This window comes from Ursus americanus, chromosome 9, assembly GCF_024610735.1.
Source record: "Ursus americanus isolate L20-20 chromosome 9, mUrsAme1.1.p, whole genome shotgun sequence".
NCBI classification, from domain to species: domain Eukaryota; kingdom Metazoa; phylum Chordata; class Mammalia; order Carnivora; family Ursidae; genus Ursus; species Ursus americanus.
The window spans coordinates 58,116,544-58,131,569 of record NC_142135.1 but is presented as its reverse complement, the minus strand read 5'-3'; the positions used below and the strand labels follow the sequence as shown (position 1 = coordinate 58,131,569).

The window sequence follows — 15,026 nt, the reverse complement described above, 5'->3', positions numbered from 1 at the left end:
AGACATCTGTGTCATTTGCTGATATTTTATAGTTTTCCCTTCCTTCACATTAATATGTTTAAATCAGGTAGAAAGCATTAATTAGGTGCCAATTAAAGAAATATTTAAGTCCATAATAATAATTATCTGAGCCTATAAGACATATGCTAAAAGCACAAATCCAAAATTCTTATAGTATTCTTTGCAGTGATCCAATGGGTTCTCGAGAGCAAGGTCTATCTTACCCAATTATGTATCCACTGCAGTCAGTATATAGTGATAGCCAGTTAACACATTGTTTTGGAAGGAAGGGAGGGAGGGAATGAGAAAGGAATAATGTATCTAAATCAGTATGTATTATTTGTAATTTATGATCTTTTTCCTTTCTGACCATTATTAGAATAGGAGAAATTATAGATTTATGTTGTAGTCAGGATTCATTAATAATTAGGTTCAACTCATCAGTATTTATAGGTTTTACTGAATATGAGATAGTTCGATTGCCCTTACTTCACTTTTTCTCTTCCATTGTTGTAATTTTGTATTTACTTTTGGTGCCCTAAGGTAGCAAGGTCTCATGGAAAGATATACACTCAGGAACAAGAGAGTAATTTAAATAATTTAAATCCACTAATGTTGCCCTTCCAAATGCTATGAATTTTATGTATATGTTTTTAAAGATTTGATTTGTTTATTTGAGAGAGAGAGACCGAGTTAGCAAGAGAGAGCACGAACAGGGAGGAGAGGGAGAAGCAGGCACCCCTGAATTTTATATTTTAATTAATTAATTAATTAATTTATTTATTTATTTATTTATTTTTTATTTTTTATTATATTATGTTAGTCACCATACAGTACATCCCCGGTTTTCGATGTAAGGCTCGATGATTCATTAGTTGTGTATAACACCCAGTGCCCCATGCAATACGTGCCCTCCTTACTACCCATCACCGGCCTATCCCATTCCCCCACCCCCCTCCCCTCTGTAGTCCTCAGTTTGTTTCTCATAGTCCATAGTCTCTCATGTTTCATTCCCCCTTCTGAGAATTTTATATTTTTAAAGCAACTATCTTGACTATAAATTTCAAATACTAAAGCTAATAATATTACTTTTCAAAGTCACTTACTAAAATTTGTTTAGGGGGCACCTCGGTGGCTCAGTCAGATAAGTGTCTGCCTTTGGCTCAGGTCATGATCCTGGGTCCTGGAATCAAGCCCCGCATCTGGCTCCCTGCTCAGTGAGGAGTCTGCTTCTCCCCGTGCTCCCTCTCCCTCTCTCTCTCTCTCTCTCTCAAATAAATAAAATCTTTTAATAAATAAATAAAATAAAGTTTGTTTAGTTTAAAAAATTTAGAACTGCAAAAATAGTTGCCAACCCTACCATCTCTATATATAAGAAAATTAGAACATTTACTATATTTTATACATGCCACTTAGACCAAAGGGTAGATATAATGGTATAAGAATTATTTGAATTTTATTCTTCTATATCATGCAAAATATATTCCTCAATAATTGTTCCATATTTCCATTTATTTATCATTCTGAGGCATCCAGAATCCTGCCATTCAAGGAAAATCTCCAGCATCTTCTGAGGTTAAGGACATGGGCTTTGCATTAGGATAATGCTGGATTGGAATCCTGACACTGGCACGTACTAGTTATGTCATTATAACCAAGTAACTTACCTTTATGAGCCTCAGTTTCTTTCTTTCTTTCTTTCTTTTTTTAAGATTTTATTTATTTATTTGAGAGAGAGAGAGAGAGAGAGAGAAGAGAGCCAGGTGGGGGAATAGAGGGGCAGAGGGAGAAGCCGACTCCCCACTCAGCAGGGAGCCTGATGTGGGGCTCGATCCCAGGACCCTGAGATCATGACCTGAGCCAAAGGCAGACACTTAACCAACTGAGCCACCCAGGCATCCTGAGCCTCAGTTTCTTTATTTGTAAATCAAAGATAATAATACCCATACTTAGATGGGTTGAGAATTAATGAACATCCTCATGCTGAAAATTAAATTTAAGGGATAAGCATAGTGGCTGCATATAATAATCACCCAACGTGTGGTAGGTGATAAAAATGGCTATTATTAACAAAATTCACAAAGCAAATGAGATCATAACTTTGGCTTTCCTTCAGATACGTCTCCAAGAATATTCTTACCTTCTAGGAAATACAGTTTCTACTTATGGGCATTTTGATCTTAAGCTGAAATAAAATCCAAATTGTAAATCTGAATCTTATAGCAATAGCTTATTTTACATTGACATGCTCTTGGACTATAATCCTGACTACATGAGGCTTGTAAAAGTGAAAAAGAGTGCTTTAAATATCACCATACCTAAACCCAATATTATTGATTCTTCCCTTGAAGAGAAAACATTGGGAAAATAATATAACAACATTAAAGAAGATCTTTTCAGTTCTTCTGAAGGGGAAAAATCCATAATTTCATCATTCTTTTTTTTTTTTTTAAGATTTTATTTATTTATTTGACAGAGATAGAGACAGCCAGCAAGAGAGGGAACACAAGCAGGGGGAGTGGGAGAGGAAGAAGCAGGCTCATAGTGGAGGAGCCTGATGTGGGGCTCGATCCCATGACGCCGGGATCACGCCCTGAGCCGAAGGCAGACGCTTAACCTCTGTGCCACCCAGGCGCCCCCATAATTTCATCATTCTTAAACATACTAGTCCATTCAATGAAAACAATAGGTGTCCTTTATTTATGAATATTTTCACCTTTGCTTCAAAATGACATTCCCTATTGTACTATCACAACCATAATTTTTATGATTTTTTCCACACTGTTTTCCAAATTATTTATTTCAAGACTGTATCATCTGGTACAAGTCACATGAACTCAAGGCTTTCAGTCAGTCCATCTGTGGTCCTGAATTTTCACATTTTTATTTTAGAAAATGTTGATGAAATATGATTAGCTCATTTTCCTCATCAAACGCTTTGATATTTTCTTATCAAATTGTGCTAAATTATATTATTAGCAGTAAATTTAACATCCTAAGATTCTTAGATGCTAGTAGGTCATCTCATCCATCTGCCTTATGTTCTTACCATTAATTATTTATTATCATTGTAGCTCCCTAGCACTTTATACAACAGAGACACATGGTAGATTGGGAAAGGGAGCAGGGGCAAGGGGAGGAATATTTATAAAGTGCCATACACAGATGGATGCTTAATAAATGCTGTTTAATGATCCTCACTGATGGCAAGGGTGGATGGAAAACATTAATTATAAGGGATGTGGAGATGGATGTCTATAGTTCAGTGAGCCTCTTTCCTTTTCTACTTAATGCACAGAATAAAAATCAAGCATATGATTACTTGTGACACATTCTGATTTTTTAAATCACTTTCATTAATGAAGGATGCCACTGATTCCTTAGAAGCTGTTTTTTCATGCTAGAAGCCAGAACACGTGGACAGTATTTTGAATATGGACAGTCAGGAAAGGTACCTATGGCTGTGGCTACACTGAGCATCCTAAGGCAAATTTTGGCCATAGTCTCCTTTGAGTCTGAAGACATGGCCACCCATATATTGTGAGTTGAATATGTTGGGAAAGATTTCTGCCTTCCAACTTGAACTTTTTTCCCCAACCCAAATACTGCTCTGCTTGTATTTCTGTTACCTTTGATTCAACTTTGCCCTCCTCATACAGTCCTTCCATGGTGATACTTTATATTACTTAGAAAGAGAGAAGATCATTGTTAGAGGGTGTAAGCTCACCTCTGGGGAAAAAAAATGGACTCACTAACTCTGGTACTTTCTTTTCTTTTACTTTATTTTTTTATTAGTCAAAATTCAATCACATTGTTTCTTCTGGCTTGCATATTTGTCTTCAGAGTGAGTAGTGTAAGCTGAGAAATAGAAAATTCACTTTTGCAAAATTTTAAACTTAAGAAATTGAAAGGGTGGGGGCACCTGGGTGGCTCAGTCAGTTAAGAGTCCGACTCTTGGTTTTAGCTTAGATCATGATCTCAGGGTTGTGAGGTGGAGCCCCATGCCAGGCTCCACACTCAGCAGGGAGTCTGCTTGAAAATTCTCTCCCTCTGCCTCTCCCCACGCTTGCATGTGCTCAAGTTCTCTCTGTCTCTCTCTCAAATAAATGAATAAATCTTTTTTTTAAAAAAAGGAAATTGAAAGGGTGAGCTTTTTCCTATTCTTCATCTGTCCAGTGGAATATGTACATGAGTAGTATTCACTTAAATCTCATAGAACCATAAAATTTGTGTGATAGAAATCACCTTGAAGGCCATCTCTCCATCTCACAACAGGTCAGAAGTTTCTTCTGTGCATACCTGACAGGTGCTCAGCCAGGGTCTGGTGGAACATTAGTGGGCCCAGTAGTGTTTTCAGGTAGCATATTCCAGTTGGGGCAGCAATAATTGTTAGAGTCCTACTTATTTATCACTCCTTCCCTACATATGTCCAGAAATCCTAGTTCTTATCTTGAACCCGAGCCTTGTCAAAATAGAAAAATAAGAGCCGGTAGAACTTCTGAAAAGTTGGAAGTCACCAAAATAAACTGATACTAGATGATGTTAACCAAAACATTTGACCATAAATAAGGATAATAGTGCCTTGAAATTTATTATTCACTTGTTCATTCATTCTCTTGGGTAGTCCACAAAATTCGTTAAGCATTTGCATGCCGAAGTTGCAAATATGGAGAAGAGATGCTTATTACTTTTAAGAACTCACAACCAAAAAGGTATTTTCAGTTAAAGCTCACATGGAATCTTCTTCTCCACTGTAGTTTTTATCACAGTTGTAGTCAGTTGCTTGTACGTTTGTTTGTACAATACCTATCTACCTCCACTAGAACGTAAGCTCCGTGATGTCAGAGACTGCACCTCAAGCAGAGTAAGGCTCATAAATATTTGATGAATGAGTGAATAAAAAGAATGAATAAATGAATAGTTATGATATAAGATAAAAGCACTTTAACATATAGAACAAACTTCTAATCCGTTATGGCAGAAGAGATTAATTCACCCTGAACAAGATATTTGTTCTTGATCTTGAATAATGAATAAGGGTTTATTAGATGGAGAGTGTAGAAAAGAGCATTTCATACATGAAGGTCATATTGGATTTGGGGAGTGGCAGGTAATATGGGGTAGCTGGAATGAGAATATGATTTTTAAGTAAATGTTAGGTAAAGTATAAATCTGGTCATTTACTTTTTCATTCCAAAATATCATTGTGGGTCTACTTCATGCCAGGCACTTGGGATACAGTGGTGAATAAGATGAGACATGATCCCTGCCTTCAAGGAACTTAGACCCCTCTATTAAAGAGGATGGGTATTAATCAAATAATCAAAATACTCATCCCAATAAAAGTGAAACTGCTGTTGTGACAAGTGTTACAGGCAAAAGTCACCTAATTCTATATAAGTTCTTAAAATAAAATTATTGTATAGTCAAGGTAATCAGGGGGTGTTATCTAAGATGTGATTCTTGAGTTGATATCTGAAGGTGAAGAGGGGAGAAAATAGAATATGTGCAAATTCCCTGTGGTAAAAGGAGAATGGCACATGAAAAGAAAATGAATGAAAAAGCTAGAACACAGAATGAGAAGGAGCAAGGTACATGATAGAACTACAGAGAGAAGTAGAGGACAGACCTTGCAGTCTCTGAGTGTAGTGTGTCTTTATCCAGAGAGTGGGAAGCATGGGAGCATCTTCTACAGGAGATGACCCCAGTCTGCTGGTGTTGGGGCTGCAGCGTGTAGAACTGACTGAAGGGGCCCAGAGCAGAAGGGGTAGTTATCATAAGAACTGGTACTAGGAAGGGAGAGGTAATGAAAGAATGAATCTGTGGAGTTCATCTCTTTTCATAAGAGCACAATCAAGTTGCCTGACTACAGCCATTAGCCTTTAAAGAAATGAGCGATATATAGGAAACAACACATCTCAACTTAATGTAGTTTGAATCAGTATTTTGACATGGGGGGAGACAAAGAAATAAAAGCTTTTAAAAACTGACTAGAAGGTGAAAAGCAAAGAATAATGAGGTGGGATGTGATAGAAAGAGACTTATGTAGGCATTTATAGATCTGGGTACTAGTCCAAGTTCAGCAACAGAGAGGGAGATCAGCCAAGTCACATGACCTCATTGGCTCTCAGCTTTGAAACCTGGAAATGAGGAATTGGACTAGATCATAGACAAGTTCCCTTCTGCCACATTTTTTGATTCTAGTTCCATACATGAGGGGATATAAAGTATGGTATAATGTTTAGGTCACAGAAACTCACCTCAAATCAGACTCAGTATTCGAGCTTTTAATAAAAACGACATTGCCTGTAATGTGTTTGATTATGAGAAGTAAGGGACCATAAGGTAATTGGAAAGTGTATTTTTGCTATTAAATGGAGTCCAACTGAGAGAAACATCCCTTGTCAAGAATGTTACTACTGAACATTCCAGACCAATCATTACACGATCTAAAAGCTAATTTTATTGAGAGAAATCTAACAAATATTCAAGTCCTATCCAAATTTCATGAACCTCTTGTTTTTTACTTGGCTTTATAGAGGCTAAATCTAACTTAGGCCAAACACCCAGATGGCATATGAAATTTAAGTCCATCACCCAAATTGAAGATTGTATCATCCACGTAGAACTAAAGTTTGTGATTTTTATCAGGATATTACAGGGTGACCCAGCCTTGTTTTCATTCCTTTCCGTGGCACCAGTGGTTTCTCTGTTGGTTGCCTTTTTTATTTTTCTCATTGCCATTCATCTTTATTTATCCCTTTCACTGCATTGTGACTCTGGGAAGATGTTTGCAAAAAGAAACTTTTAAAAGAGCACATCTTGGGCCCCAACGTAAAGGGCATTTTTACCTTCATAATACAAAATCTTCCACCAGCTGTATGGCTGAACGCTCACATGAAAGTTTTAGCCTTTTTGTGTGTTTGGAAACGGACTGAAAATTTCAAGCCATGACTATACCTTATAGTTTATAAAAGGCCCAAGATGCATTATAATATCAGTATTATATTTTTCAAGGTAGAGAAGGATTTTTTTGTCAGCTGTGTCTTATAAAAAGCCACGTTTCTAAAGGCAAACCTAGTGTTTTACTCTCTAATTATAGCAAACATATATGTGATCTAATTATTTAAATAGTTTTCTATCCCGATGAGGAAAATTCATATTATGTGTCTAAATAAAATAGTTTATTTATAAATTTGGTTATTCAGAGACATCTGTGATATTGAAAGACGCTCATATTGCAATTCTACTTATTACTTGTCTTTTCCCCTTCTCACTGCAACACAGTGCTTCCTCTGACCACTGAAAGCAAAGCTTTTAGGATTTTGTTTGAGTGTATCTAAAAAAAGCATCGGTTATATCAAGGATAAAAGTCCTGCATTTTTTTTTAAACTAAGGACTAAATATTTGTGCTAAAATTGAGGAACATATTGATATTAACAGCTTTTGATTGCAGAAAAGAAATGCCACCTTTCACCTCTCTGATAACAAGGACAGTGTATCAGTTATTACTAGAATTTGATAGATTAAAAAACAATAAACACTATTGAAATTCATTAATATTTCTGACCAGGTTCTAAAGTAATTTAGCGGATTCGTTGAATTTCTTAGGATAGCTGAGTTTCCAGGACTTTACTTTAAAGGACTTTCTTTCTCCAATGAATTTGATTCGTTTTTAACTTGTTATAAATTTTATTTTTTTTCATTAGGAAATTCTGGAAGTAGTTTCAAAAATTTCAGGAAGTACTAAAAAAAATTTTTTTTAAGAAGCATTGATTACATTTTCAACTAACAGTTACGGTGCTTTTCTCTCCAGATATCTACTACAAATAAACTTTGTGTCTCTCTGAAACAGAAATAGCCGTTCTAAAAAAAGATTCATTTACTACTTAATACCATACATGAAAATTTAAGAAAATGCTTTAGCTATGCATAGAGTGATTTAGACTTTAAGGTCTCAGAGCTGCTTGTGTGCAAATGCCTGCTCGGTGTGTGCTAGCGACACAGAAATGAAATGTTAAATACCACTTAGATCTTTAGAAAGATCTGCTTTTCATCTTCACAGGATCACACATGGGACTTACCCTGCCTTGCTACCCTAAGGAAGTGTCAAGTATGTGACATAATGGTAGTATTTTTGAGACTACAGTAAACTCCCCCCCCGCCCTGCCACAACCTGGAGTCTCAGGCTGTAATTATGATGCCGTGATCAGAAAGTTGTGTTTTGTCAGGTTTGGCCCTGAACGGGTGGCAACATAATTTCACGCTGCTGGTAGGAGCACTGTGCAGCTGTGCAAAACGAGAATGTTTGTTGTTGTTTATTGTTTAAAGAGTTGTTTTTTTCTCTAACAGACTAATGAAGGGAATTTTAGTACATTTGCACGGGTCGACCGAGGGTTGTTAAGTTTGACTTTTCAATTGATCAAATGAGGTGAAATAAATCAACAAACTGCCATAAGAAAAGATTCACTGAGATTTTGCCCTTGAAATAAAAATGTCTTCAGTTTATAACTATTTAGGCATGTAAATTCTACGCAGTTCGATAACATCCACATCATTTAAACATTGAATTATTACAATTTATATTATACTTATATACTAAATTGAATTAGATGATAAATTTTTATGGAGTGAAATTATTATGATAGACATAATTTCACTTGTAAGGCTAAATGTGAGAAAATGTCACATCAGATCCATTTTAATTACCAAAATTAAAAACATAAATTTTGCGAGCTCTTAAGAATGTCAAGATGCAGTACCTAACCCAGAGGAAACCGACAGGTTCATTGTTAGAAGTAAAATTAATATAGCAGAAAAGAAGGTAGATGAAAAATGAAAAGTCAAAATACAGAAAATCAACTAAACACTAAATAAAAGAAGTGAAACTTTTATGATGTTCTGAAGGTAGTTTCAAGCTCTGGTAAATATTAAAGCATTCTTGAAAGGAAACATGGAAACCACCTTTTTAAAAGAAACGACAGGAAAAAATTCTTCATTGACTCTGAGGTAGTAGGATGTGTTTACTTTTATCTAAAGTGAAGATAATGATTGGAGCAGAGGGTGGTAAAGATCACAGAATCATAGGGGGAGGAAAGATTAGCGAAGTGTCATGGGATAGTAATGATCTATAGGCATAAAATACCATTACTTAATGGGTGAGGAAACAAGTCTAACCAGAAAGGTGAGAGGAGGCAGAAACTCAGCCCAACTGGACCCAGGGGTCCTGAGCCTCTGAGCAGAGCCCCTTGTGCCAAACTCATACAACTTCCCATACAAAGCAGCTCAGTTTAGATGTTTTTCTCTTCTTCTGTAGAGGTGTGGCATTTTCAGCTCAAGAGGTTTTCATATTAAGACTATAGAAAACTCTTTCAAGTATGTACAAGTTTGAAATTACGTAGTTTGATTTTGTGGTTGGTCAAAGGCTCCGAGAATAGAAAAATCTAGGGAACAAGATCGGAAGAGAGGGAAAGGAATGGGAGAAAGGTAAGCAGTGTGTGGAGAAACAGAGACAGGAAAGTGGGAGAGAAAACCCACAGAGGAAGAAAGAAAAGGGAGAATAACAGGCAGGGGGGCAGACGGAAAGGCTCAGTGCATTTTAGAGGTACTGTTCTCTGCACTTGACTTCAACTACAGGCTCCAAGGGTGACCATTTGTTTTCCATGATTATTCTGAGCACCTGATGAACGCTTTCAACCCTATTCAGGCTCTTAAACTGCTTGAGAACTTAGGCCTTTGAGCCTGCACTCCTGATCAGGTAATAAGCAGAACGTTCAGCCAAGGGAAAATAAAAACTTTTAACCACAGTAACAGTAATCAAAGCAGACCATCTCTAAGTCTTAAGAAAATCAAATCAGTGGGTCACATTCTCTCATCCTAAGTTTCTTTACCCCTGCTTTGAAGACGGGGCATTGAATTTCAGCTGTCTTTTATTCTGGGATTTGCAGTCAACACTGGATTTCCTATAATAGAAAGTTTTTGATCAGTAAAAGAGATATTGTGAAATTTAAGTCTTATGACCTCTCTTCACTTGAGACACACAACCTACAAAAAGGAAAATTCACTGTAAGTCATCTGTGAAATTATCTGAGACAAATGGTGACTATGACATAGCATTTATGCTTTTAATAAAGACTTTTACGAGAAAGCAAGTCACACTGAGCCCCTGCACTGGAACAGGAGATGTTTGTGTCAGTGTTGGAGTTTGTTCTCACTCTTTCCAGAAAACCTTGAATCTGATATTCTAGTCAGTTCAAAAACTGCTTATCTTTTCCACGTTAGCATAAGACATGATATTTCAGAAAGAGTAGATTCATTTTATGTTTATTTGTAGCCAAATTAAAAATGGATTAGCCTTTGTTTATTATTCATGTGGAGTGTTCACATAATCTATATGGATTGCTGAGATGTCGTTGAGTCTACAACCAAGGTATTTAATGGAGAACAAACAATCAGATTCGCTACTGGACCTGCCCCATCTCTAATAGTTTCAGTTGTTTTCCCTGATCCTAATACTGTTGCTCAATTTTGTGTATGTGTATATATACATATTCCCTGTCACCTGAATACAAAATTTGAACATGGGCATTGATGGCATCCAAGATACATGCTATGAGGTACAGAAAAGGTGGGACCAGTAGTTCCTGGCCTTACACACTTACAATTTACTGGAGAAGACAGAACATCTGAATAAAGAAACAATTTAAATGCTAGCATTTACTTAATAGACACTAGTGTAGCTTTTAATCTCAGTTTTCTTTCAGTGACTGGAAAGCAAACTTAAAATGAGAAATATCAATTTTCTTACTCGGTTCAGATATACCTCCCTGTAGTGAGCACTTCACATAAACTATCTCATTGAATCCTCATAATACTGTCTGTGATACTGTAGATACTGTTATCTTCATTTTGTAGAGTAAGAAGTTGAGGCTCGGAGAATTTAAGTCATTTACCCAATCATTGTGGCTCTTCTTTATTTTGGTAAAAGTAGGTATTTTTGTCATCTATGATGACGGCGTGTATGTACTTACTTAACATATTTCTGTCACTATGTGGTTGAAAAAACTCTCAATTCAAGTGTATACATGGGCCATATATGAAATATTTCTTATATAGTCCATGTACTTTTTTCATAAATATGACTTATTTTAATTTGAGAGGATACTTGACTTCCAGATGGAGAAATAAATTTAACTTATAGGAATGGAGAAATCAGAGACATGCAGACATTGGTGTGTATCTTAAGAGAGAGTTCCAATTATAAAGACCTCTTAAATCTAAGAGTTTTTCCCTTTGATATTAGGGCATTGGCTATGAAACACGGTGTTGTACATTAAAAGTGGTGTTTAGGATGTATTGCTTGAAGCTCCATGATTTTCTGCAAAAACATTATAGGGGAAGATCAAATAAGAAGATGCTTGCTGCTGAAGATCAAAATAATAGATCAACAAGAGGGAATACTGAGCAGTTATGTCTTAAAGAATTAGTACCCAGGAGAAAAGAGCTGTGGAGCACAAGAATACAAACACGAACACACACACACGCACACACACATTCTGACATATACTATGTACACAAAACATATATACATATAACATGTAAACATAGATGCATTTAGGCTAGTCATTCAAATAACCCCATTTATGCATTTTTCTGGCCATATGCGTTAGCCCTATTAGATCTTTTGTCAGCTGTTTTGTGGAAAACAAATGATTCATCATTTAACATTTATTAAACTCTCACAATCTATAAGCACTGTGCTCGGTGATAAGGATACGACAGATAAGATAGTCTTTAAGAGCTCCCAGCATCCTGTGGGAAAGGTGTTATTGCAGTGGTATGATGAAACAGAAGTGACACTCACAGAAGTTCCATGATCCTAGAGGAGGGATATGATGGAGGGCTTTCTGGAGGATGTGACTGATGTCTGAGATGAGTCTTGAAGAGCAAGCAGCAGTTAGTCAAAAGGAAATGGGAAAGGTAGAAGCTCTTCCAGGACACAGCATGAAGAAAGCTCCAGAAACTTGCGACAGAAGGATGTGTGTAGTCCGGGGTTGCTGGAATATAGTAATGATGGAGAGATGAGAGGTGAGGGTGGAGGGGCAGGCCAGACCTAATAAGGCTAACTGGATTTTATACTGCCAGTAATAATGAATCTGTGTAGGATTTAAAGCATGGAAAGGGCCAATTTTGTATCTTAGCACCATCATTCTAGTAGCCACGTGGAGAACAGTTTCTAGGTTGACAACGCCAGAGTTTGGGATCCAGTTTATGAGGCTGTTGTAGAAATGTAGGCAAGAGATGTTGAGGGTTTGAACCAAAATCATGGGTAACAGGGACTGGGTCCTGGTGGTGGAGCCCTTAAGCAATGTTTAGAAGGTCCAGTTGGTTAAGATCTGGTTCTTAATTGGATGTAGACGGATGCATCAGGATTTCTCAGAGTTTAGCCTGGGTGGCTGGCTGTGGGGATGTGGAGGGCCAGAAATCTGAAATGGAGAAGGAACAGGAACAGGTTGGGCAGGTTGGAGGTGTGGTCAGGTTAGTGTGAGGTGTCCTTGGTTCATCTAGGATGAGATGATCAGCTCATAGATATGCTAGTCTAGAGACGAAGTGAGAAAGTGGTCCCTGGTGATAAACTTGGGAGTTACCAACCTCTAGATGTATAAAATTGAATACACAGCCTCTTCTTTGTGTGTAGTATGTTGTATCGTCTCTTCTGCTTTTCTCCTTTCTTGAGGCAAAGATTCCTCTTTCCATTGATACAGGGTCGTTGATATTACACCTCCTGGTTGTGCGTGAACAACAAAGCGATCCCAAAGATCAGGAAATACTTTAAGGAAGTAGAAGTAACCAAGTGATCGTTGTTGCTTTGTTTCCAGTTGTGTCGCTGGAAATGCCTGCCTCAGAGGGATATCGCTTCAGCTGACCCTCCCGCAGCTCATTCTTCTGAGGAGCCTGGCTCTGCGGCTTTGTCCTGTTCAAAATGGCAGAAAAGGTCCCCCCTGGCTTAAACAGGAAGACTTCAAGGTCGACACTCTCCCTTCCACCGGAACCTGTGGACATCATTAGGAGCAAGACGTGCTCGCGGAGGGTTAAAATCAACGTGGGGGGCCTTAATCACGAAGTGCTGTGGAGAACGTTGGACCGGCTGCCCCGGACGCGCTTGGGGAAGCTCCGGGACTGCAACACGCACGAGAGCCTCCTGGAGGTGTGCGACGACTACAACCTCAGCGAGAACGAGTATTTCTTTGACCGGCACCCGGGGGCCTTCACTTCCATTTTAAATTTCTACCGGACCGGGAAACTCCATATGATGGAAGAAATGTGCGCTCTCTCTTTCGGCCAAGAGCTTGATTACTGGGGGATTGACGAGATCTACCTGGAGTCCTGCTGCCAAGCCAGGTATCATCAGAAGAAGGAGCAGATGAACGAAGAGCTGCGGCGGGAGGCCGAGACCATGCGCGAGCGGGAGGGAGAAGAGTTCGATAACACCTGCTGCCCAGAGAAGCGGAAGAAGCTCTGGGACTTGCTGGAGAAACCGAACTCGTCAGTGGCTGCAAAGGTATGAAAAGCAGAGTGTTGCTAGCCTATGTGTGTGGTCAGAAAAGCTGTTGCCTCCCTTCCAGACAGCGCGAGTGTTCTCTTTGGAGATGTTTTGGTGAGACAGAGCAAAATGTGGCTACTCGGTGAGAAACACTTTGCTGAAGCTCGTGTAGTCAGAGTTCTTCCCGCGAAACGTCACGCAAGGGCATTACTCTTTCTTAAGTATCATTGTTGGGTCGGAACAGGCCTGGGCAACAGAGGCTGGAAGGGTTCTGGAAGCCATGGCGCTGTGTGGCGTCGGTGGCTGGAGTTTGAGGGGAGCACCAGCTGGGGTCCAGCCCACGCGGAACCCTGCGGAAGGCTGGGGCCAGGGCTCCTTCCTGGATACAGGCGAGGTGGTGTCGTTGAGGGTGGAGAAGGTGCCTCCTGGCCTGGTTCTCTAGAAGAGCAGGGAAAGAGAGAGTGTGGCCCCATGTAGCCCAGAGGGCTGCAGGGCCCCACGCCTGAGAAAAGGGCCTTCTCCTTAAGCTCTGTAAGGAGCCAGTCCATGTCCACGATGTATCCATCTACCTCCCTTGTGACGTGCTACTCTGACGATGATGTTTCTGACTGTTGGTGTATAGTGTTTTCCACAGTGGAGGTATTACCCTGCCTCAGAGTTCATTGTGGTTGCTAACGATGAAGGTAAATTCATGATTCCATTGTGCCCGCGTACATCTCCATCTCAGTAAGTTTGTTTTGCCACGAATTGCAGCATTTAATTCAATGGCATGATTCTGTTTATCTAATTTTATTGAGAACTTTGAGGGTTAGTGCAAACTGATTTTCATCCCATATATTTAGTTCTATATTGCAATATGAATTATGAATACAGCCTCAAGAGTCATCTTGAGCTGCAGAGTCTTAGTATTGGTATTTTGTGCATATTAGATGAAAATGGAATATGGAATAGGGAAAAGAAAAATAGCAGAAAAACGTGTCATCATATGAATTCTTTAAATTGCTTCAAAGTTTTTCAGTGGTTCTTTCTTAAAAACAGTTAAGATTATGGAAATGTAATAGACCATATGTGACTTTTGACTGGAAATTAAGGTCGTATATGATAATTTACAACATGTAAATTATGTTAACAATCAACTGCAGGCAGACGGTCATAAAACTGCTTCTGCCCTGTTTGATATGCCTGGTTTTGCATCCTGGTGACTTCAAAAGGCATTTTACTTTCCAGCCAGAACATGGAAGTCAGTGAAATAAAATATATGTCTGTTGTGCATAATGAGGAAATGCACTTCTTGTAGCAAATGGAAAGATTTCAACTAGGTCTTTTTGTAGTTATGAATAATTTGTTTACTTGTATCTGTTAGAAAGAAATAGCTGTGCTACACTTGTGGGTTTGGGTTGAGAAAGGTTACTGCTCACTTGTAGTGTCAAGTGTTAGGTTACATCTTTGAGTCACTCCCAAAAGCATGGAGAATTTTAAAAAC

At 38.4% G+C, this 15,026-nt stretch overlaps 1 protein-coding gene across 1 annotated transcript in view; it reads left to right on the top strand.

The window, feature by feature from the left end:
* KCNB2 (potassium voltage-gated channel subfamily B member 2) overlaps nucleotides 1-15,026 on the top strand; it is a 387,449-nt gene that overhangs the window by 13,718 nt on the left and 358,705 nt on the right. Inside the window, exon 2 of the mRNA XM_087864817.1 lies at nucleotides 12,879-13,561. Within this exon, the coding sequence (XP_087720943.1) occupies nucleotides 12,983-13,561 (579 nt within the window). The 5' untranslated portion in view covers nucleotides 12,879-12,982. The remainder of the gene's footprint in view (nucleotides 1-12,878; nucleotides 13,562-15,026) is intronic.